The sequence below is a fragment of the Chenopodium album genome, chromosome 10, assembly GCF_948465745.1.
Source record: "Chenopodium album chromosome 10, dcCheAlbu1.1, whole genome shotgun sequence".
NCBI classification, from domain to species: Eukaryota; Viridiplantae; Streptophyta; class Magnoliopsida; order Caryophyllales; family Amaranthaceae; genus Chenopodium; species Chenopodium album.
This window is the reverse complement of record NC_137843.1, coordinates 56,526,390-56,551,869: the sequence shown is the minus strand read 5'-3', so window position 1 is coordinate 56,551,869 and position 25,480 is coordinate 56,526,390. Positions and strand designations below refer to the sequence as shown.

At 36.1% G+C, this 25,480-nt stretch overlaps 2 protein-coding genes and 1 pseudogene across 10 annotated transcripts; 1 reads left to right on the top strand and 2 right to left on the bottom strand.

The window, feature by feature from the left end:
- Nucleotides 1–677: 677 nt before the first annotated feature.
- Nucleotides 678–9,747, top strand: LOC145562617 (uncharacterized). Of its 3 annotated transcripts, none has more exons than XR_014094419.1 (13): nt 678–895; nt 1,125–3,595; nt 3,690–3,797; nt 3,877–3,977; nt 4,109–4,199; nt 4,300–4,410; nt 4,493–4,558; nt 6,104–6,163; nt 6,287–6,844; nt 8,481–8,600; nt 8,999–9,118; nt 9,198–9,382; nt 9,487–9,747. XR_014094419.1 is itself a non-coding variant. In XM_081622955.1 (13 exons), the coding sequence occupies exons 3-13, from the start codon at nt 1,151–1,153 to the stop codon at nt 9,267–9,269; spliced, it is 3,852 nt and encodes a 1,283-aa protein (XP_081479081.1). In that variant the 5' UTR covers nt 678–764; nt 831–895; nt 1,125–1,150; the 3' UTR covers nt 9,270–9,747. The 3 variants fall into 3 exon arrangements, 2 of the variants coding, with proteins under 2 accessions (XP_081479081.1, XP_081479080.1); XM_081622955.1 differs by having other exon boundaries at nt 678–764; nt 831–895; nt 9,198–9,747; XM_081622954.1 differs by having other exon boundaries at nt 9,198–9,747.
- A 945-nt stretch (nt 9,748–10,692) lies between these two features.
- Nucleotides 10,693–14,116, bottom strand: LOC145565473 (putative disease resistance RPP8-like protein 2; annotated as a pseudogene). The gene is made up of 3 exons (XR_014095040.1): nt 13,005–14,116; nt 11,307–12,810; nt 10,693–11,204 (listed from the first exon to the last, which is right to left on the bottom strand). The product of XR_014095040.1 is annotated as a putative disease resistance RPP8-like protein 2 (transcript).
- Nucleotides 14,117–16,005: 1,889 nt separating this feature from the next.
- On the bottom strand, nt 16,006–24,382 carry LOC145562618 (putative disease resistance protein At1g50180). 6 transcript variants are annotated; one of them, XM_081622962.1, is made up of 7 exons: nt 24,313–24,370; nt 23,874–23,940; nt 19,575–21,318; nt 18,104–18,794; nt 17,567–17,734; nt 17,354–17,469; nt 16,006–16,823 (listed from the first exon to the last, which is right to left on the bottom strand). In XM_081622962.1, exons 3-7 carry the CDS (start codon nt 21,227–21,229, stop codon nt 16,442–16,444), a joined length of 3,012 nt encoding a protein of 1,003 aa, XP_081479088.1. In that variant the 5' UTR covers nt 21,230–21,318; nt 23,874–23,940; nt 24,313–24,370; the 3' UTR covers nt 16,006–16,441. The 6 variants fall into 6 exon arrangements, with proteins under 6 accessions (XP_081479088.1, XP_081479087.1, XP_081479085.1 ...); XM_081622961.1 differs by having other exon boundaries at nt 17,567–18,358; nt 18,704–18,794; XM_081622959.1 differs by having other exon boundaries at nt 17,567–18,794; nt 23,874–23,932; nt 24,313–24,382.
- Between the last annotated feature and the right edge of the window lie 1,098 nt (nt 24,383–25,480).

Here is a 25,480-nt window from a genome sequence, read left to right as displayed (position 1 = left end):
AAATTTGTGATTTAAATAATGTTAATTTGTTGTTATTGATATTTTTTTAATAATAAAATTGTAATATCAAAATATAATTTATTCGGTAGTTTTTTTTAATTATTTAAATTTTAAGATGATTTTAGTTTTTTTTAAAAAGATAATTTTTAGATTTTTTTAAAAATTTAAATTCTAAAAAATCACTATTTGTTGCTTTTAAAATTCTTAAATCTCATTCGTCACTTTTACTTACGTGGCGATTGAAATTTTTAATTCTAAAATAAAATAGAAATATAATTTTATATATATATATATATATAATTATATATATATTTATATAAAATAGATTAGGGTTTGAATTTTGACCTATTTAAAACTATTACCTTGCCGATTACTCTATTTTTTTTTTTTTGAAGAAACCTTGTCGAGCACTCCTATATTTTTCCTATTATGGTAATAACCTCTAAAAAACCGTTATATAACCAAAACACTCCTATTTTTTTCAAGTAGGGTTTTTGACCTATTAAAAGCGATAACGGCCACATCACACGGCTTAAAAAACACCGCTATAAAAGGGTCATAATAATTAAATGTCAATTATCGTAGTTGTTTAGAATTCTCTGAGATCAAATTCTATCTTTTTCTTGATTACTCGTATTATTAAGAGCATCCCTTGGTATAATTATATAAAGGCATGTTGAGAAAAAAACCGACCTTATTTTCTCATATTTCAGCGCCTCCTGTAGAAACCAAAAATAACTCCTTAATATTTTCCAGATTCTCTCTCTTCAGCAGCCATTGTTGCAATTCTCAAACCTAATTTTGACGTTTTACACGATTGTAAAAATCGAAGGGAGAAGAAAAATCAGAGAGAAATTTCGCAATTTAGGGCACACTTTTGGAAAATTTTTTAATCGTAAGTTTTTACTCTACTTCTTTGATTTCGCAAGTTTCTGATTTCGTAGCAGTAGATTTTACATTGTGGTTTCTATGATTCTTGATTGATTGTTTGAATTTTAGTTCGTGTTTGTTGATATTGTTGTTTATTTTTTGTTTTTGGATTGTGATTGTTGTGGATAGAATCAATTTAAGGGGTTTTGTTTGATTAAAGATTTGATTTCTAGGGTTTATGTGGATTTTTGCAGAGTTGTTTTAATCGGGAGGATTATAAATGGGGAAGAAAAAGAATATAGTGATAGATGATGATGAGTATTCACTTGGGACTGAGGTGTCTGAGGAGTCCCAGGTTACGGAGGAGAAGGTAGTTCCTACTGCTGGTGGGAAGAAGAAGAAGGGAAAGAAGGGAAATTCTAAGGGGGTACAGAACAGAGATGAGGAAGATGAGGAGGTTCCGGAAGTAGTGTTTGTTGGGAAGAAGAAGTCGTCGAAGAAAGGTGGTGGTAAGGTGAGTTTTGAGTTGTTAGGGGATGAGGATAATGATGATCAGGGGAAGGATGAGAGTGATGATGAGGATATTTCTATTGTGAGCTTTGCAGGGAAGAAAAAGTCGTCAAAGGGTTCAAAGAAGGGTGGCGGTATGGCTAGTTTTGAGCTATTAGGGGATGAGAATGATGATGATGATGGTAGTTTGGGGAAGAGTCAGAGTGAGGAGGAGGATGTACCTGCTGTGAGCTTTACAGGGAAGAAGAAGCCATCAAAAGGTTCGAAGAAAGGTTTGAAGCCAAGTTTTGCAATGTTGGATGATGAGGAGAATGATAAAGATGAGAGTGTTCTAAGTGAGGAGGATGAAGCTCCGGCAGTGAGCTTTGTAGGGAAGAAGAAATCATCTAAAAGTTCTAAGAAGGGTGGGAGTTTGTTCAGTGCTGCATTGTTGGAGGAAGATGGTGAAGAGGATGGAGTAATTGACGATGAAGCTGACATTGTTGCATTTACTGGTAAAAAGAAGTCATCCAAAAAGAAAGGTAGCAATGCATTGGCTGCTTTAGGAGATGATACCTCCACTAATAATAATGCAGAAGTGGATGATTCCGTGTCTCAAGAAAAGGTCAGTGTGGCGATGCCTGAAACTTCAAAGAATAAGAAAAAGAAAAAAAAGGGTGGAAGGACAACTGAAGAACAGGACGATTTGGATAAGATTTTGGCAGAGCTAGGTGAAGGGCCTTCGGGTTCAAAGCCAGAGCCATCCCCAGCTCCAGCGCAATCATCTCAAGCCGAGAAAGTTGATACACAATTGGAACCTGTTGAGTCGACTGAGGCAACAGGTGAAAAAGAGGGTGAAGATGAAGGAATCGCAGAGTCATCAGCGGCAGCAAAGAAGAAGAAAAAGAAGAAAGAGAAGGAGAAGGAGAAAAAAGCAGCAGCTGCTGCTGCTGCAGCCGCTGCAGAGGAGCAAGAGAAAGAAACAAAAAGTAAAGCAGTGGACAAGAAAGTTCCCAAGCATGTCAGGGATATGCAAGAGAAGCTAGCTAGGCGTCAGGAGGCCGAAGAAAGGCAAAAGAAAGAAGAGGAGGAAAGGTTAAGGAAGGAAGAAGAGGAACGCCTCAAGCAAGAGGAGCTTTTAAGGCAGGCTGAGGAAGCCAGACTTAGGAAAAAGGAGAAGGATAAGGAAAAGCAACGATTGAAGAAGGAGGCTGGTCTGCTGCTTACTGCGAAGCAAAAGGAAGAACAACGTCGGAGAGATGCAATGAGAAGTCAGTTTCTTGCTTCTGCTGGAATCAAGCTACCTGCCTCTGACAATGGCGCTCCAACAAAGCGCCCTATTTACACAACAAAGAAGTCAAAGTCAAACCGACAAACTAATGGTGCGAAGACTCAAACTATTGATGATACAGAGATTAAACAGGAAGCTGTTGGCGATATCGAATCTGTTGAAACAGAGAAGCTGGATGAGGTTTGCACAATGGATGTAGAGGAGAAGGCTGAAGTTGCTAATGATATAGAAGCAGATGTTGTGGCTGAAGAGGAGGAAGAAGAAGATGATGATGATGAGGACTGGGATGCGAAAAGTTGGGATGACAATAACCTTTCTTTACCTGTTAAGAGGGCATTTGAAGATGAGGAAGCTGATTCAGCAGCTCAGTCAGTAGTAAAAAAGGAAGTTAAACAGGCAGCCGCCAAATCTGTTTGTGATACTTCTAAACCTGCTGTAGCAGCTAGTGAGGTTATATCATCTCAACCAACTAAAGGCCAGACTGCTCACATTAAGCAGAAACATACTGACTCTGCAGGAAAGAAATCAAGTTCAGATACTCAGGCTAATAACAGTGAAGGAAATCTTAGGTCTCCAATATGTTGTATAATGGGTCATGTTGACACTGGTAAAACCAAGTTGCTTGATTGTATCAGACATACTAATGTTCAGGAAGGTGAAGCTGGTGGTATCACACAACAAATTGGAGCAACATACTTCCCTGCTGAAAACATTCGAGAAAGGACCAGGGAATTGAAGGCTGATGCAAAGCTGAACGTCCCAGGTCTTCTTGTTATTGATACCCCAGGACATGAATCTTTCACCAACTTGCGATCACGGGGTTCTGGGCTGTGTGATATTGCTATCTTGGTTGTGGACATCATGCATGGCTTGGAACCGCAGACAATTGAGTCACTTAACCTTTTGAGGATGAGAAATACAGAGTTTATTGTGGCCTTGAACAAGGTTAGCTGATTTACTCAGCCCTTTTTTCATAGACACTCATCATTTCCATTATCTATTTAATTGAAGATGGTTTGCTTTCTCTTCCAATTTGCAGGTGGACCGGCTTTATGGGTGGAAAACATTGCGCAATGCACCTATTGGGAAGGCACTGAAACAACAAACCAAAGATGTGCAAAATGAGTTTAATATGAGGGTCACATCGGTAATCAAACTTCTATACATTTTGCTGATATATAGCTAAATTCTTTTGTTGTGACTGCTTTTCTGCGGATACTCTGCAGGTAATTACCCAGTTTAAGGAACAGGGTTTAAATACTGAACTGTACTATAAAAACAAAGATATGGGTGAAACATTCAACATTGTTCCAACCAGCGCAATAAGGTTGGATGTGTTCTTGATTTAACTTCATGCTGTTCCACAATCATGGGCTATTTTTGAGAAATGATACTACTAACATGCCTATTTTCCTTTAAAATTACTATTGTGATGGTCTTCTTTTTGATGCATAACAGTGGGGAAGGTGTTCCTGATTTGCTATTGCTATTAGTACAATGGTCACAAAAGACTATGATTGAGAAGCTTACCTTCAAAAATGAACTTGAGGTATTCTTTTTGGTTTATATATGTTGAGGTTTTGTTTTTGGATATATATATATAGTTGACTTCGACATTGAGTTGAATTGTTGAGCATGAAATTTTGCAGTGTACTGTGCTGGAGGTTAAGGTCGTTGAAGGTCACGGAACAACTATTGATGTTGTATTGGTCAATGGTGTTCTTCATGAAGGAGACCAAATTGTTGTTTGTGGCATGCAGGTAGACTGTTGTTGCATTCGATTTGAGCTTACATTCTTGTAATGCCTGCAACCATTATATGTGACTTTTGTCTGTTTTGCAGGGCCCTATTGTTACAACCATCCGTGCTCTGCTGACACCTCATCCAATGAAGGAGCTTAGAGTCAAGGTATGTCTTATTTTCGACAGATTTACCATTTATCGAATGTTGCTCTATTAGTCAATTAGAAGGGAAAGAAAATGCATCGACTGGGGGTTAGGTGGTCTTTCAGTGTCAAACATTTGAGATTTTTTTCCATAAAAATTTTAAGTATTGAATTCCTCACATCTGTTGCTCTGAGCCCTTCTACACACCTTAAAAAGTAGGACCATTTTAGAGAGGTCCTACTTTTTAAAGTTGGTTTTTGTTTGTGCTACGGTGCTAAGCCGCTAATTGAGCCACTGTTGAGCTAGCATAGGATTGGAGAACTTATGATACGTTGTTACTCATAAGCACTTTCAGGATGTGAATGTTTCTTATGAAAGTTGGAAGAGCTAAAATCCATGTTTATATAGTATAAAAATAATCACGGTTGCTAGCAGTTGGTATTGTGAAGTTAGGATGCAGATTCTTGCGAGTGTTACAATTATCTGTTGAGAGTAGGTTTAAAAAGTTTTTGGTGTAAATTTTCTTATCTGTTGGCAAAATGGACTTTTCATTGGACACTAATAGACCAGATTTCTGACTCCAAGATTAACACAAAGAACAGTAATTTAAGGCTAAAAGCTTGAGTAATTAATTGCTAATGATTTTGGAATACAAACTAAGAAGGATAACTATAGCTTTAGGCTATAAATCTCAAGGTAGCTTGAGGCTACTACTCTCGTGAAGAACTCACTTAATTTCTGGATAATACAACTACTAAGCTTCTACTAAATTTATACTCAAGCTTCTAAGGAACAATTAGCCTTCATGTGACTACTTAACCAAAATAGCTAAACCAACCTAAGACATTGCTACTGCTTGTTGCTTGCTTTCCCTAACTTCTCCTTAATGAGTTTTGTCACTTTGCTCTTTGTTGCTTGTTGACTCAAGTTTCCCTTTTCTTTGCTTCTGCTGTCCCCTTCTCATCGGTTGCTGCTTCTTGACTGTTGACCTTCATATGGTAATCCATCACACACCATTTGCTCAGCTAGGGCTATATAATAGAGATTATTTATGGTATGATTTAACATAAATCACAGAATAGCAAATTTTAGACTGCACAGAAAAACTTTTATGTGATTGATGACTTTTTTAATCATACAATGACTATTGTAACTTCGATATTCTCCTGGAACCCAACAATAAGGTAAAAATCAATTTCTAACTAGGAGATGAAGGCTACAACTACAGAAATTCATGTAGGGTTGTTCAAGTTCAATATTAGCTAGGTAACTCTGTCATAAATCTGGTAGATTAAATTCATGGTGTAGGCCATGTAGCCCACTCTCTCTTCCTCCCAGGATATTGATTGGATATATATGTTTAATTGTCCATGGTGATTGATAATGGATGCCCTTCCAGTTTGCAATTTGTATAAATCCAGTTTGCAATTTGTATCAATGAGACAAGGGCAACTAAATGCCCCTTCTGTTTGGGTCTTACAGTATATGGTTTCCTGCTTTCCGTTTTCTTTTTTAGATGGTTGGATGAGTTATTTTACTCAATCCTTCTGCTGCTTGTATGACACAGGGAACATATCTGCATCATAAACAAATCAAGGCGGCACAGGGGATCAAAATTTCTGCACAGGTGATTTTTGTTAGTTTTTTTGGAATTGAAACGCAACTTGAATTGCTTTAAGGCACAAGCTACATTGTGAATGTCATTAACATGTCAAATTATGAACTTTTCCTTTGATACTCCTCCACACAGGGTCTTGAGCATGCTATTGCTGGGACTGGCTTGTATGTTGTGGGACCTGATGATGACCTTGAGGAGATTAAAAGATCAGCCATGGAAGACATGGAGTCTGTATTGAACCGGATAGAGAAGACTGGAGAGGGGGTCTGTGTGCAAGCATCTACCCTCGGATCATTGGAAGCATTGTTGGAATTTTTGAAATCACCAGCTGTAAGCATTCCTGTTAGTGGCATAAGTATAGGCCCTGTGCACAAGAAGGATGTTATGAGGGCAAGTGTCATGCTTGAGAAGAAGAAAGAGTATGCGACAATTTTAGCATTTGATGTCAAGGTCACAGCCGAGGTAGAAGAATTTGCAGAAGATACTGGTGTTAAGATATTTAAGGCTGATATCATATATCATTTGTTTGATCAATTCAAAGCATACATTGATGGTATCAAGGAAGAGAAGAAAAAGGAAGCTGCTGAGGAGGCAGTCTTTCCTTGCGTACTCCAGATTATGCGCGATTGCGTATTCAACAAAAAGGATCCTATTGTCTTGGGGGTGGATGTTATTGAAGGGGTTCTAAAGGTACGTTTTAATTTCGATTTATTAAGAATTATAGGAAGAAAAAACACGTACTTCTGATTTCTAGTTTTGTCATTTTGTGTTGAGCTAAGGTCATTGTACATGTTTATCTGTAGTGTAAAGCAATATTGGTGCATTCGGTAGTGTAGGTTTCAATAAGAATTTTTAGAAGCTCAGAATATTGAACATGCAAAAGCAAAATTTATCGCTCTTTTTTTGAATAAATCTATACTTAGTATTTAAAAACTCAAACCAAAAAAACATATGTCATCATTCTGTAAAACTTTCCTTTTTTTTTTTCAACCCAATGTGCCACGTGTCGTCTTACATGTTTAATTTTTAATTACACTATTTCTTCACTCTTTCATTAAACACTTCATCTTCATCTCCCCTCCTCAATTCAACCTTTTTATTTTCTCTCTTTAATTTTAGTCCCTCCACCTTCTTTCTATCAAGCCTCATTTTGAATTAAACTCCCAAAATTTTTATTTCTTTAATTATGTTTTCAGTTACACATTACACCCATAATTATTTATTGGTATTTCTTCACTCATCTTTCAATGCAATTTTCTATGAACAACCCGTGCATTGTACGGGCCAGAAGGCTAGTTGAAGAATAAAGCACGAACTTCCAGGTTTTCTAATTTTGTCATTTGATCTTGTGTCAAGCTAAGGTCATTGAACATGTTGTATTTTGAGTCTTAAGCTTTTTTTGTGCATTCAGTAGTCAGGTTTCTGTAGGATTTATCTGAAACTTCATTATAAAGCTATGTTTTCTTGGTAAAACTGCCTTTGTTTGGTTCTTGATACTCAAGCTTTGTACACTATGAATTTCGATGTTGTCCCTTGTTGGAATCCTTCTGTTAGGATAATTTCGATTAGTTTCTTGTGATCACTGTTCCCCAGTCGTGGCTGCTAAATACTATAGTGAAATTTATAACTGTGAATTAAGGTGTGATTTACTTTCTTTAGTTCTTTGATTACAAATGGAAGAGATTTTAAAATTGATTTAAGAGGTAAATCCTTTCCTTAGAGCATTAGTTGTAGATCATTGTCGAATTATTCGTCCAATAACTTTGCATAACTTGAGCCTAAATAGCCTGTCTTTCATTTATCTTCACACATGTCAATTAGGAGTAGTTGTTGTTTTTGTTGTTTTTTTGTAGACTTATTGTATTGGTAAATTATATCAAAAAACAGTGTCACATCATGATGTGAATTGAGACTCTATCTTTGTAGCTTTATTGGACTTATTTTAGGTGTTTTTGGCCATAAGTAGGTTCCAAACTTGGGTTATTTTAGCTCATTAACAAATTTTTTAGCATGGTTTTTTTTAATAGGTTAATACAGTTTCTTAACTTCATTTTCATCTTGGAGTAAGGAACAAGGCAATGTTGGATCTAAATAAAGAAGTAAATATAGGTCTAGGGCTGTACATTGAAGGGAGAATGATTTTGTCGTTATTATTTAGTTGAGCTTATAATTATTTTACACTGATTGCTTGTGAGAATTAATATCATCTTTTAATTTTTACTCGTTTATTTTATTCATAAAAATACGCATCATGCCATGTAAGTTTTTGTCTTCTAGTTGTTTCAATCCTTTATCAGCTTGTACTGATTGTGGGTTTGGATTGCAGATGGGAACTCCAATCTGTGTTCCTTCAAAGGACTTTATAGACATTGGGCGTATTGCTTCCATTGAAATTAATAAAAAACCAATTGAGTCAGCGAAGAAAGGCCAACAAGTTGCCATTAAGGTCTGTTTTTGTTTTCCTTTACCTTTTACTGTTTATTTATTTACAGCTTTTTTTTTTCTTTTTTTTTGGGGGGTGGGGGGACGGAGGATTTGTCTAGTTATCTAGTAGTGATTCTCGTGAAGGTAGGTTTTTTTTTTTTATTTTTTTTGGTCGACTCATTGAGAGGTGTAGAAGTTTGGATTCTTGGAAAGAAAAAACAAAATATGATTTCAAAATAGGATGTTTGAGAGGACAGAATTAACAATTGTTAGCATGAGAACTCTGCTACAGAATGGTTTTGGCTAACTTGATGATTGAAAAAACAATGGCATAAGGCATGCCAGAGGAGGTGAAACCTAAGTAAAGGGTAGTTGTTTTATGTTCTGGTTTCTGAAGATTATATGCTTTGTGATTTACAGATTGTGGGTACCAATCCTGAAGAGCAGCAAAAGATGTTTGGAAGACACTTTGATATCGAAGATGAGCTTGTTAGCCATATTTCCAGAAAATCTATTGATGTGCTCAAAGCTAATTACAAGGCGAGTAAATATCTTCATTTGTTACGCATTCATCGGTACCAACATGCATGCTGATGCTAACTGAAATCATCTTTTGCAGAAAGATGAGTCTATGCCTAATGAGAACTGGAGATTGCTTGTTAAATTGAAGAATCTGTTCAAGATACAGTAAGCTTCCATTGCTGCTCCTGTACTATTCCGAAATTTTTGTGTAGATAAGCGAGTCTTACATGGAGCTGAAGTTTCAACTTGAAGTACAAAGTTGGTTGTTGGATACCAACTCAGGTTCTCTTCTTGGCCTGATTCTCTTCCCGTTTTTATTAATGGCTGGAGATATGCTCGCTGTCATTCAAGTTTTGTCACCCTTCAACTGTATTGCATGCTGACAGTCATTTAATCCTACTACATCGAAAGCTAAAGGGGCTAGATGCTGGGAACTGATTGACGTCCTTTTTGGCATCGAGACAGAAATAGATAACACTCTGATCAATACCTCAGGCATTTGCCTAGTATTTTTTTTTTAATCTTTTGCAGTTTTCTGGATAAGAGAGGGGGGAGGGGGGCGTTTATGAGAGATTTACATATGATATTTGCTGTTCGATGTTTTTGAATAACTATTTGCTTTAGAATAAAAGATTACTTTCATTTAATACCAACAATTTTTTTCTATAAACAAGACAAAATGGCTCAGCCCGTTGTCCTTATCACCTGTTCGGGAGCCTAGACAATAGCTGCACCTGCTAAGGCCCTATAAAACAAACATTAGTGTGTAGCTAAGAATTTGTGGAGCCTAGATTCACAAAATGAACTGTATACTCTGAAACCAACCCACTATGTAACACCCTACTACTCGTGTACAAGCCAAAGTAGGCAATCTACGGCCTTTAAACAAGTTACACAAACATGGAATACCAATCTTTTTTTTTTTTCTTTTTTTTTTTGGGATTAGGTTTCATAAAGGCAGGGTGACAATAAAGAAGCAACTGTCACGGTTTTCCCTTTCCCTGGTGGGCCTCAAATCAGCTTCATATGTTGCTCTATTATGATTAAGTCTAAATTCTGTTCAAAACAATATTTTCCTGACATTTATGTAATCCAATGGAAACTACGTCAAACACATTCATCCCTTTTGACACTGAAGTGCTCTTTGTAGACGCAAAGTATATCACCATCTACCTGGTAGTTTGAACACACTAAAAAAAGCATCAAACATATCTATGAGGAGAATTCAGGGTTTTAAAAGAATGACAGAGGTAAGTCATATAATCAGAAAGCTAAGGAATATAATTGTTGTTTCATAATATGATTAAAAAAAAAAAAAAAAGTTTTACAATAAGGTACTGGTTGGAAAGCAATGCACCATTTCTAGAGCAAAAAGGGGGAAAAAATTGCTTATGAAACTAAATAATCTTGTATAAATACATTAAGATGCCATTAATACTGCTGTATTATTTCAAATTGTAACAGATTTACACTGTTTTCAGTTGTGAAGTTTTGACAGCACAAATAAAATCATGGTTGAGCTATGGCAGAACTCTTTTCCTGGTTCTCCAGGCTTCCACCATCCTCAAATCTACCCCAAGATGCGTGATCCACCATCATCACATCGCTGTACTTGACTGCTAGGTAAACCAGGTCTTTAACTAGGTAAAGGATTGAAGTTTAGGCTCAATCATGAAACCTTTGATCACGAATCCAAACTTCTTCTGTGTGGCATTGGCAATGCAACGAAAATTCTGCCTCTCCAATAGAGCCGTTAGGGTGTGTCTTGAACTCGCCTATAGGGACTTTAAACCATTCATTTCTTGGTTTGTCTTTTAAGTTTTGCTTGTGCTCCTGAAATTTCACATTAGGAAGGAGTAGTACAGAACGGACAAAGATCTCCTCATTGCCATTCAAGTTTTGCTTGTGCTCCTGAAATTTAACATCAGGAAGTAGTAGAGAACGGGCAATCACCTCTACTAATTCTGAGTCGTTTTCTAGCATGGCCACATAAGTGAATGTATATGTTACATTTGGAGATAGATCTTCGGTTTTGAATTTTCCACCCACATGAAGAACAGATTCTGAAGATTTTAGTTTTGCCACTCTGATTAATGCACCATCTCTGCAGCATAAGAACAACAGAAGTGAAACTTTAATCAGATATCAACCTTGCAATGACTATCATTCAAACATGTAGAACACATTTTCCTTCCTTTATAGATACCTGTCTTTAGTTTCAGTCCATTCGCAGTTATCCATTTTTGTATTCCACTTTGGCAAACCATCATAATCCACTTTTGCTGTTAAGGAGAGGCCTGCCACACACCATGAAGCAATTATATGGGCAGTCCTCCTGCTTCACAATCCAGAACTTCTGTTTTTCAATCAATAACAGGAACTGAATCAACAAAACATACAACATCGAAGCCTTAATCCCAATGATGGGGTCGGCTACATGAAAATGGAATTTAAAATTTTTAGCTATTATTTTAGAGGGAAAACAAATAGAAAATTTAGGGGCTGAAGAGTCTGAAGCCTGTCTAGTATTCAGAACGTTTGATGAAACTTGCCTTCGTTTTGTTGTTCAGAAAGATCCCAGCAGTGAGCTGCTCATAGAGCTTGTGAATGGAAGACATGTCAACTTGAGTGTCACACTGCTCAATGATGGCTTCAAAATTATGAGGCAGCCTAAGCCTTTGCTGCGACCATCCATACGCCCTAGCTTGTTCGTCAAATTCTTTGGGCAGTCCAAAAAAGTCAAGTTGTTGGAGGGTGGTGACATACGCCAAACCATGAGGAAACTGTTGTAGCATCCGACATTTTAAGATCTCAAGCTTCTTAAGCCTAGGCATCGCCCCCTTCTCTATCTTCCACATGACCAAGTTCTGAATGTCCTCAAGGTAGAGTTCTTCAAGCAGAGGAAAGGAACCAAAGTTGCAAGTAAATGTTGTTCCCGTGTAAGAGTTTGACAATCTTAGAAGCTTCAGGTGGGCTAATGCTCCAGCAACTACCATAACATCCTCAATTCCTTAGAACACTATTCTTCAATTCCAGTATTAAAAGATTAGGTGGCAATAACAGAGAACTTCTCTACCTTTATTTTTCCATCCAATACCAGTTCATCTAGGTGTTGATTCTGAGAGATAGCGCGATTTACATGTGTTAAGGCCACACCAACGGTCCATTCACAGTGGAATGTATGGAGCCGATCAGACACAAGGCTTGGGCAATCAAAGACAGCTTCCAAATTATTTTCGGTTGAAAAAACCACCTTCAACTTACTTAAGGTTGGGCTTAGTCCAAGCATCTCAGGTGAAAACCAATAACCCCCTCCATATTTCAAGGGCATTCAATTGGAAAAAATAGATGCCTCAGTAGCATAAGCTTGCACAAGACATTAGGAATTATGAGCTTTATCAGAGCAGTCAATATTCCTATAGTCCAAAGTCAGTAAATTTCTCAATTTATCAATTGATGCAGGGAGTTCTATGATATTAGAAGCCCGAATTCCCAGATACCTCAAGTGTATTAAGCTCCTGATTTGTGTAGGCAAAGCTCCGATGGGAGTCTTAATTCCCCAAAGATTTAACAATCTAAGCAATTTAAATTTTTGAGTGACTACTTTCAAGTTTAATGTCTCTTTGGATTCATGGGCAGAGTGCATTACACTAGATCTTGTCAATAGTACAAGTGACCTCAAATTTGAAGCTTGGGTAGGAAAACATGTGCTGGAAAAGTGATAAGAAAAAGAGAAAATTAACTATGGTTTTATATGTTATAAATTTATAATCCATGATTTATATATATGTCCTTGTTAGAATATTGCATTATGAATAAATTATAAGATACGAAGTATTAGACATATATATGAATTCCATTCTGGAAAGGTCTCCTTATATGCTTAAGTAGATAAATATGTTACCTGGAATGAAGAGCAGACCTCCGTGACTGGAATGCTATTTGAGATGCATCAGTGGGAGCTAAATTGTTGATAGGAGTATTAACTTGAAGAAAACATTGTTCTCTGGCCTTTCTAACACAGAGTTCGCGCAATAAATCATGCAAGTGAATTGCTTTGATGGCTCCCTTACAATTGATCCGTACTACTTGAATCATGAACCGGTGACTCATTTCTTCTAAACGCTGCATTGCTACATCTTCAAGGGACATGTCTTCATTTGCAGCGATAAAACCCTCAGCTATCCACATTCTGGTTAGCATTCCAACTGGAATTTGGCAGTCTTCCGGAAAAACACCCAAATAAAGAAAGCAAGGCTTAAGATCAGCAGGTAGATCATCATAGCTCAGGGCGAGCATATCACCTACTTTACCATACATATGTGTGCATGTACCTTCCATTACCCTAGACCGTACAGCTTCATTTACTTGTTGCCATTCCCGAATGCTTCTTTTTGTATTCAAGATCCCAGCCAATGCTACTATAGCCAAGGGAAGTCCATCACATTTCTTCAGCATCTCCTTGCCTAGACCCTCGTAGGTTTCGTTATTGCAATTTGCATGATAATTGAAAGCAATCTTGCAGAACAATTCCCAACTTTCTTCCTTGCTTAGAGGCCTTGGTGCGTGGACATATAGGTTCCTTTGGATGTTCTGGAATTGAACTACTTCTTGGTTTGGGGTGTTGATAATAATTTTGCTTACTTTGTCTTTGCTCACCCATGGGAGGGCAGGGAGTATTTCCTCTAGTGCTTCTTTCCTCCACACATCATCCAACACCACCAAATATGATTTCTTTTCCAAGATGCTCTGGAGCTTGTCCACTAGCTCATCCACACTTGAATTGGCATTCAACTTGGGCAACTCCATAGGGTCAGGGTCACTAACTTTCCTCAATATCTCGAATAAAACGTGTCTGGTGCTCCATTCTTGGGATATATAAATCCATACACAACAATCAAAGCATTCTTTCGTATACGGATGGTTGTAGAGCTTCCTAGCAAGGGTGGTTTTCCCCGAGCCACCCATCCCCACAATGGTAACAAAATTTATTTGAGTTTTTGCAACACCCCCAAATTACTCTTCAATAATAATTATTATAAAACATGATTTAGAGAGTAACTTAGGGATATTACAGCCACGTGATTACGTAAGGCTTAACAGAGACTTGCAGTGGATGAAAAATACTTATCCTTTATTAATAATAATAGTAATAGTTTTGAAACACTTTTGGAGTAACTAAAACACTGATACTATGTCTACTAAATTTAATTAGGTGATCACCGCCTATCGTCCCCAATGCAGCATTTAATTCACTTCTTCTGATCGTCATCACCTATCTACTCATCATTAATGATAAGTAGGGCCAAGCCAAAACAAAAGAGAAATACGTATTAGCCAAAATGTTAAGTACATACAAATGTTAGACATGTAAAATCAATTTAGTTAATTAAACATGCTTTTGAAAGTTTCGACTTTAATCTATCACAATTGATTCGAGAAATACGTATTAGCCAAAATGCTAAGTACGTACAAATGCTAGACATGTAAAATCAATTTAGTTAATTAAACATGCTTTCGAAAGTTTCGACTTCAATCAATCACAATTGATTCAAACCACTCGTGAATAGAAATTCTCATATTAAAACATATCAATTCTCATAGAAATTCTCATGCTGGTGCGATTTCGGTTGGGGGTCTGGTTTCGGTGCCGTATGGGGTTCCAGCGAGGGGTAGGGTTGGTTCACGGAGTTCAGGCGCGTCAGTGGTGGGATTTTTGGGGGTGGGGATGGGTTTCGGTGTCTAGCCGGCGGCATGGAGGTGGTTGAAGAGATGGTTCTGTAATTTTTTTTTTGAAATAATCTAATTATTGTTAATTATTGTTTAATAAGTTAATTAGTTGTTAATTGTAAAAATATTGTCATACTAGAGAATCTTATAAAAACAATGCTATTTGAGAGAATTTGCCAAATATTTTGTTACCATTGAGAATGAGCAAAACTTGAGAATTTCCCAATATTTTATAAATGTAATTATTATTTCCGTAAAATTATATATTGACAAGTTAAATAATGTTATTGTATTATCTAAAAACATATTTATATATTATTTAAAATACTTTGGTAAGAGATCGGACATAATTAAATTAATAAAAAAAAAGGTAATATCAATGTAACTACTCCAATAACAATGTATCCCCACTGGCTTCTCAAATAACTAAGATTTTTTTAGCCCCTGCAAAAGATATAACATGTGCATTAACACGAGTACAATCTAATTATTCAATAATAATATTGTTGCCATCACAATTGTTCACCTCTTGCAAATACCTTCAACGCCAAATATTGAATTTATTTGTTACTAACCTCTCTATCTCTAATAGTTAAGCCACATTTGAGGATCACGGAGTTGAGGGCGGTTTGTCCCTCCATCTCCCCTAGGAGTGGCCTGGGTTCGATCCTCACCCCACCCCTCCTGTGATAGGAGGGGTACCCCCATATCTTACCATGTAAAAAATAAAAAATAAGGAGTCAACATAAAAAAAAAAAAAAAAATAAAGCCACATTTATGTATGCCCCCATTATCCCTATATATATATATATATATATATATATATATATATATATATATATATATATATATATATATATATATATTTCATTTTTTATGTATCTATTTTGAAGACAAGCTAAGGCCACTTTCAACAATCCATTTTTTCTACTCAAATATCCTCAAACTACTCAACATTCATATACACAAGGAAAAAAAAAATTGCACATCAACCCCCTGTACAGAGAAAATTTTGTAAATAGATCAAGAAAAATGAGTTCTTGTTGAAAGATTTTCAATGAACATAACTCATACATATTAACATATTACAGAATGTCATCATATTTTACAAGATAGAAAGATAATAATCACCATAAACATCCAGGCATGCCTATTGTTCTTAGCACGCAGATCAATTTCAACAAGCCAACCTTCCCAATCTTTCAACACAGATAATCATATAGTATGTCAAGTATTCACAAATCTTCATCAACATAGATATTCTCTTGACAGAATCCTGTTTACCTATGTTTTAACAGGTTCACATCAGTGAAATGTTACCTATGTTCTAACATGTTCACATCAGCGAATTCAAATGAAACTGTTTGGCGGAATTTGAAGTTTTGAACAAGGGAATGCACTAAACGCAGATTAATCAACTATATATACTTCATACAAGATTATCATACTTGTGTTGAGCTGAAGATGATGTCCACAGTTCCACACTTTAGCTATGCATCAGGCCTCTCTTATTTGATCACTGTAATCTCTTTCCTTCCCTGCCTCTCAGCATAATCATGTCATTATACCATCTCTGAAGCATCTATAGATGTCATCAATGCCTCTAAGACATTAAAACTTTGCCTCAATGGTAACACCTTTGACTACCAACTCACCTTTCTCTATGGGTGGCCATTCTAGAGGCAAACTCATGGAAAATCTTACCTCTCCAACATTTCGCGAGGATGCCTGAAATGTACCGGCCAAAACTTGTATCCATTCATTCTTAGGCTTGTCATCCAAGATTACACTATGCTCTTTTGTTGTATGACCAGGAACAGTGAGTGCGAAACAGACAGGTCTCTTCCATCCCGATTCAGTGTTTTCTAACTTGATAATGTAAGATAACTCATACCGGACATTTGGGGAGAGATCTTTCATATCGATTCTTCCACTCACATGAAGGATCATTTCACTTGCTTCTAGCTTTCCCACTTTAATCAATGTACCATCTCTGCCAGATAGAAAATACATATAAAACAAAGCATGATAAATAAGATATGTATGGGATCTTCATCAGTGGTGAAACTACATTTATATGTACTCAACGGGTATATAGGCCTTTGCTTCCCTTTACGAAGATTAAATGTGCAACTTATAATGAATTGCCTCAATAACAATAGTCACTCAGCTCTATGGTATCAAGAATAACCCACACTTTTAAGTATGGGTGGTATAATAGGTTGTCATCAACCTCCCATACCCATAAGCAGATTCCACTTATACTTCTCCCAATTTTTTTAAAAAAATGTTATGATCTTTTGTTAATCAATTTACTTTTTTTTTTTTTTTTTTTTTTTTTTGAACGGTTTGTTAATCTTACTTGGGGATTGTTCTTTCTGATCTTTTTTTTTTTTTCTTTTTCTCTCTCTCTTTTACAGATAAATAAATGAATAACAAATTCACAATCAATATACTATTTATAGTATTGATAAAATAGCAATTATACCAAAGATGTTACAGTATCATTCAATTTACACATACCTTTCTACCATTTCATCCCAGTGCCAGCATTCAAGGTCAGCAAAGGAGAGTTCTGTCGCATACATCATGAAGCAATTACAAAAGAAGCCAGCTTGCTTTACAACCCAATATCTCTGCTACAATTTATTTCAAAAGATATGGAATGTAAGGTAACATTTAGATACAAAGAGGCGAATTAAAAGGAAGCTTAGACTTTTGGAAAGACAGGCTTACCTTCCTTTTGTCATTAAGGTAGATCCCAGAAATCAGCAACTCATAAAGCTCGCGGATGGAGGAAAAGTGAGCAGGAGAGTCCCACTGTCTAATGATCATTTCATAGTTATGAGGAAGCCTAAGCCTTTTTTGTGACCACCCATATTCAATTGCTTTTTCCTCAAATTCCTGGGGTAATCCACAAAAATCCAGTTGTTGAAGGGTATTAACAAACTTTAATCCATGGGGAAACTCCAATAGATTCCTACAAAAAGTAATCTCTAACTTCTTAAGACACTGCATTGCCCCCTTCTCTATCTTCCACACCTCCAGATTTTGGAGGTTCCCAAGGTAGAGCTCTTCAAGCCGGGGAAATGAACCCGGCTCACAAGCAAATGTGGTCCCAGAAAAAAAATTTATCAATTTGAGGAACTTTAAGTGGGCTAATGCTCCAAGAGATATCATGGGATCCTCGTCCTTAAGCATACTATAATTACTATGTTTCATTTCTAACATAACAAGATTAATTGGAAGTAGTAACTGCAGCTGCATATGTACCTTCCCAATCAGTACCAGTTTATGCAAGTTTCTGCAGCGGGATAGAGGTTCAACATGGTCAAAGACTACACCATCACTCAGCTCACAATGTAATGTGCGGAGCCCATCAGACACAAGGCTTGGACATCTGAAGGCAGCAGTCAATTGCTTTGCCGTTGATACAGCAATCTTTAGCTTCTTCAGAGTTGTGCTTAATTCTGTCATCACTTTTGAGAACCATTGCTCCTCTTCTCCCTGCTTTAAACCACACAATATCTGCAAATTTTTCATAGTACTCAGCCGCAAGTCTTTGACACTCCAGGGATATTCAATAGGCAAAAATAAATGCCTAAGTAGCACAAGGTTACACAAGGTTTTGGGGATTTTGATTGGCACATTAGTGTCGCAATCGATATTCCTGTAGTCTAAGGTCAACAAATTTCTCAAATTACCAATTGACTCGGGGAGTTCTATAACATTTGATGAACGAATTCCAAGGTACCTCAAATGGATTAAACTCCCAATTTCAGAAGGCAAAGTTCCATTTACAGTCTTAATACCCCAAAGATTCAACAGTCTAAGCAACTTGAATTTGTGGTGCAAAATCTCCAAGTCCAATACCTCCTTGGAAACATAGGATGAGTGCATGACGCTAGATCTTGTCAACACCACAAGTGACCTCAGATTTGAAACTTGTGCTGGAATAGAAAGGCTGGAAGAGAGGATGATTGCAATTAGCTATATATGCTGTTAAATCATGGATACCCCAATGAACCATTGCTTAAAAGTCACATATAAGACTTCCAATGAGGGTTCTAAATTTTTCATGCAACTACCTTAAACTTCACTTGTTACGTTACTAGCGTTTTAATGCATGCAAATTCTTATAATGCATGTAATTATGTAAGTCAACATTAAGAAATCAATTATTATTACAGTATGGCCGTTGCAAAAACACTTGAAGCTTAAGGTATCTAAAGGTATTTAAAAGTCATCCTTAAAATGACTACCACTATACTAATTTGTGATTAAATTTTTAATGGCAAAGTTAACTACGGAGTACAAATCATTTTTCTAATTTTGAAAATTCATTTATTAATTTTGAGAAATTTTTTTAATTTCATAATTAATCTACAAAATTCAGTTTTTATTATTACTGAAATTAGGAAATAAATCATAAATTAAATAAAAAATGAATTATTAAAATAAGAAAAATCATTTTTAATTTATTTTGACATAATAAATACATAAAAAAAATCAGCCAATAACAAATTAATATAGTGGTAGTCATTTTAAAGATGACTAAGGTAGAATTTTTCATCATTAAAAGGACAAAAAAAAAAAAAAAAAAGCAATTGAAGGAGAATGGCAAGAATATATAGCTTGGAGAAGCTACAAGATACTCAAACATAATCTTTTTTCTGTTAAAAATACATGGATTAAAATGCATTATTATTTGAATTAGAAAGAATGCAATAGAGTACAGGATTACCTGGAATGAAGAGAAGCTCTGCGTGATTCATTTGCTATTTTAGATTGAACGCCTCCATCTAAAGTGTTATTGGGAGTATAAACTTTAAGAAAACCTTGTTCTTTAGCCATTTCAACACAAAGTTCACGCAACAAATCGTGTATTTGAATTTTCTTAATGACTCCAGTGAAATTAATTCTCACCAGCTGAATCATGAAACGCTGGCTCAACTCTTCTAGACGCTGCATAGCTACATCTTCTGGGGCCATATCTCTGTGTGCAGTTACAAGACCTTCAGCTACCCACATCCTAGTCAACATGCCAACTGGGATTTGGCAATCTTCCGGAAATACACCAAGATAAAGAAAGCAGGGTTTCAGATAATAAGGTAGATCATCATAGCTTAAGGCTAGCAAATCTTGCACATTACCATACATGTGTGTGCATTTACCCTCCATCACTCTTGACCGGACGGCTTCACTCACCTGCTGCCATTCCCTAATGCTATCTCTTGTGTTTAAAATTCCAGCTAATACTGTTATAGCTAAAGGAAGTCCATTGCATTTCTTAAGCATTTCCTTGCCTAGAATCTCAAAGCTTTCCATGTTGTGAATAGTTTGATGACCAAAGGCAATCTTACTGAACAACCGCCAACCTTCCTCTTGGTTTAGAGGTTGTGGCTCATGAATATAGCGGTGTTGTTGGAGGATTTGAAATTGGATAATTTCTTGGTTGCGAGTTGTGATGATAATCTTGTTTCCTTTGTTCACATTTTCTCGTGGGAGAGCCTGGATGATTTCCTCTAGAGCCTCTTTCCTCCAGACGTCATCTAGTACCACCAAGTATGACTTCTTTCTAAGGATGTTTCGGAGCTTGTCCACTAATCCTTCCACACTCACCCCGGCGTGCAGCTTTGTCTTCTCCTTGGGACCACCAATCTTCCTTAAGATTTCAGACAGAATGTGTCTGGTGCTCCATTCTTGAGATACATAAACCCATGCCATACAATCAAAACACTCTTTTGCATATGGATGGTTGTAAAGCTTCCTAGCCAAGGTAGTTTTCCCAGAACCTCCCATTCCTACAATATAAAGAAAATTAACTTGACTGTTTCCCTCACCCATAAGAACTCCTAACAGCTTCGGAATGTCTCTTTCCAAGCCAACAACATAGTTACCATTATCATCATCATCGTAGGGATAGCTTTGGGGCCTTTTCCTCAAACATCTTTCATCATGGGACAATCTAAGACCATTTTGCAACTCATGGTTCCTTCTTACTCCATAACTATCTAACCTATCATTGATACGTTTCACCCTACTCTGGATCAACTGTATTTGCTTCCCAACATTGTAGATGTGATGAGAATTGTACAGAAAGCAGGCATATCTCATGAGCCTCCTCTCATTACCCTGTTGAGCCTTCAATTGAACCTTAACAATGTAAGTGTCAATCACATCCTCGGCATCATATGCAAGCTTCCAAATTTGGCATATCAAAGTGCCAACTTCCCCCGACTCTTGCTTTCCATCGGCATCTTGGAGGTATTGCTGCATCAACTCTAGATCGGCTTGGAGGTTCAGTACTTGATCTTCTACTTCAAATAACGTGCTTGCTTCTTGTATTAGTAATAAGCCAATCCACTCCAGAGCTGATGCAACAGCTGATTCTGCCATTATTGTTGCTCAAGAGGTGGAAAGTTCTTCAACTTATGGGGAATTAGTAGAATTGACAATCACTAGGTCCATCATAAATGGGTAATGACCTGTATTAGCAGTTTTAGCATTACTATTATCTAAAACCATTAAGAAATATACTACTTGATTGTTTCAGAAAAGAATTAAAATTCATCATTATGCAATGTAAATCAAATAAAACCTAAATATTAACACCACCTCTATTTTTATATTTTTGGTTAATTCATTTTACAATAATAACCATTTTTACAACAACATTTACATTTTTACACAATTCTCCTATTTTATCCACTTTTTCTTACCGTCACCCATCATTTTACTACTCTCTTACTCTTTCCATATTTTTCTTACATCTTACTCTTTCCACATTTTTTTAACATCTACTTGCTTCTCCTAAAAACAATAAATATGCCCTCTGATAAGTCTGATCATATATTCATATAATGGATACCAAAGATTAAATTTGTAATATTGAAACTTTGAAAGTGTACAAAATCTCATGGATATTAGTGTAACCATGGATTTTTACTCTTCAAACTCTTTAAAAAAAAAAAAAAAAAGGGTTTTTCTATACAGTACCCCTGAAGTATTCACTTTTCCAAGCTGTGTTCACCCATTTTCAAAATTCCACACTGTAACCCCAAAGTACCTTTAGTGTGTACGATGTAACCCTACCCTAATCCCTCCGTTAACTTAAGTTAACTTTCCGTTAACTTCAAAATAAATAAATTTAAAAAAAAAAACAAAAAAACCCCCAAAACACCCAAACACCTCTCTCTCCTCCGTCACAAGTACCCACCATCGCACCTCCAGCCGCACCGCCACACTTTCAATCTAGCTGCACTGCCGCACCACAGTGGCTTGCTCCTCTCTCCTCGACCCACCACCGCATCCTCCTCCTCCCTCCTTCTCTCTCAACTCCTCTTCATGCCTAGATTTTCGACAATTTTTCGAAAATTTTTGGGCGTAATTCTACAATTTCAACCAATCTCAACCAATTGAACCATAATTCGTGCGGAAAAATCAATTAAAACAAGTTTTGTGTATTTAATCCCAATCTAATTGAACCAAAATTGATGATTTAACAATTAAAATCAAATTGGGGGAAAAATTAGGGTTTTCTATTGTTTTGAACAAAATTCTTTGATTTTAAAACGAAAACAACAATTAACAACTTAATTTTGCAATTTGAATCCAATGAAACAAAAGCCCAAAACCAATTTGTCGAAATTTCAATTCGAATTCGAATTAAATTCCTCCATTGCATTCGAACACTTTCTTTGGTGGTGCACTAGGTGGTGGTGGGGCTGTGATGGTAGGGATCGCTGGTGGGGTTCGGCTCGCAGGTGGCCTGGGGTGTGTCGGTGGGTGGGTGGAGGGCGGTGGTGCGGCTGGAGGTGCAGTGGTGGGTACTTGTGACGGAGGAGAGAGAGGTGTTTGGGTGTTTTGGGTTTTTTTTTTTTTAAAAAAAATTTATTTATTTTGAAGTTAACGTAGGGATTAAGGTAGGGTTACATCGTATACACTAAAGGTACCTTAGGGTTACAGCGTGGAATTTTGAAAATGGGTGGACACAACTTGAAAAAGTGAATAAATTAGGGGTATTGTCTAGAAAAACCCAAAAAATAAAACATGCCAACTAATTTGGAAAAGAGGAAGTAATATTTAAATTTCACCTTTTTTTTTTGAATTATAATTTCACCCTATTTGATTCTCTGAAACTCCGAGCAAAAGGCAAATAGCGTGATTATTCATTTGTGTTTACTTTTATTTTATTTTTCCTTTCCCACACCGATCCTAACCCGACCAGCCAGATAACCAAGGTTTGATAGTCAAGAATTTTCACCAAGGGGAACCTTAACCAAGGTTTTTGTTTTACTAGGGGCCATCCTGACGTACTGTCACTACCGACATAGACCTTGAATGATAATAACTGAGCTTACTCCCTTGCATGAGAATCTGCAACCTAGAGGACGGAATTTGAAGAGATGAACAAGGACATTGATGGGAAACAAGAGAGTGAAGGATAGCTCAAGTGGTTAGAGCTCCCCTCCCAGTTTCAATAAACACAAAAAAAAAAGCAGTGACGGGAAACAAACCTATACTTCTGCAAACTATTATTCACGATAACTGATTCTAGATGGGACTTACTATCCAAATCCTTAGAAACGATAACATCTAACATAGGTGCGGAAAATCCAAAGATAGGGCATTGAATAGGACACTCCATAATATCACCAAAAAAGCAACACTTCCATGGAGCAAAGAGAATTGAAAAAGAAAGAAAAGTAACTCTTCAAAATTAAAAGCAAACTAACATTGAGTTTCCTAAGACAAGAAAGAAGGAGTGACATTTATGTAAATAAATCAACAAACTATCCCCGTGAACATGTTATTTTCGTAAATAAATTAACATTTGTGAAACCCGCATTCAATAAAAGTTGTTGATTTGTTTAAAGAAATGCATTATTATAAAGGTAAACTTGTATAGTCAGGACAAGAGAAAAGCGAAAGATCCACCTTTTGAAACCACCACTCATTTTTTCCAGAAAAAATTCCCATACAATTAATTGAAAAAAAAGGGAAATGGAAAGGCAACTGTATTAATTGATCAATTTCTGACCTTATTATCGGCAACCAAGCAACTTCCATTGAGTTCAGAACGGGTGCATCAAAGTCTCCCTATTCCGCTAGAAGAGTCAAAATAAATTAATTTTTACTAATGAGAATACAGAATAATAGACCATCACATCATAATCATAATCAAACTTTGAAAAGCATAAGTCATATTTTTATCTTTTTCTATGAAAATTTGCTTAACAATTGTAATAACACAAGGTTCAACTGTGTTAAGGGAAATGTTATTATATCAAAGACTAATTCTATAGCAAAAAAATCACTTGATTTCGAATCTCAAATGACTGTTTACTGGTAGCAATAATAAAATTTAAAACGGGAATGCAAGAAAATCGGTAACAATAGTAAAAAGATTGAATGGAATTTTAGTAGTAGAAAATTAAATAAAAAAGGAACTTTAGAGAGAGAAAGTAGAAGAGAATTACCCGTTACCTGAGTGGAGGAGCAGAAAGACTCTTAACTCTTTTAGGGACGACTTCATTTCAGACTACTTGGTAGTTGGTATATAAAATAATAAAACGACTAAACGACAGTACTGTCGCAAAGTCTTCTTATATGTGACTGTTTGGTCAACTATTACAACCTTACAGAGGTTACTTTGTTAATGTAATAGGGGTTATTCGGTCAGTATTGCATGGGTTACTTAGTCAATGTTGTGGGGATTACTTTATTATTATTTTTTTTATATATGGCCACACGGTCTGACCAGTCACATACAAGACGGAGTAGAGTACTATTTTATCTATTTGAGGATCAATAATTCAGGAAGTCACCCGCATTTAATTAATTAGCCTACTTTATTAAAATACTACATCCGTTTCATATTCCAAAATTGGGTATATTTTTAGATATAAAATATTTCAAAAGTTGGAAAAAAAACAGAGGTAGTATATATACTAGTGGTTTCTCATTCTCCATATTACTCCCTCCGTTTTTTTTTTTTTTTTTTTTTTTTTTTACATGACCCACTTTGACTTTAACATTATTTACCATCCCTCATTTGAATGTCTTTTGTAAATAATATGTAAGCAAAAACTTATTCATGTATGATTTTTTAAATTCATCTTAATAAATACTACTCCCTCCGTCCCCAAATGATAGTCCCTTATGGCCTATTTTTAGTCCCAAACTGATAGCCCCATTTGCTTTTTTCAAGTACCATTAATATCAATTTTTTATCAAAATTTCCTCCAATTACAACAATATTTGTGCAAATTTAACTTTCCCATGTAAATTTTGTTTTTCAATGTACTTTTATTACTTTCTCTCTCTACTATTTTACATACCCAATGTAAATTTATATTTCCAATGTAATTTAACTACTTTTATTTAAGTTTCTTAATTCCCGTGATTTTTGCCCATAAGGGACTATCATTTGGGGACGAAGGGAGTATCATAATACTCCCTCTTTCCCTATTTGACAGTCATTTATTCCATTTTTGGTGCCACAAAATGCTAGTCACATTTGTTTTTTTCAAGTACCATTAATATTAATTTTTTTTACCAAAATTCTCTCCAATTTGCAAAAATACTAACCTAACATCATTTAATTCCACCATAAGTAATATAGAATTTTTTTAATACGATCACTAA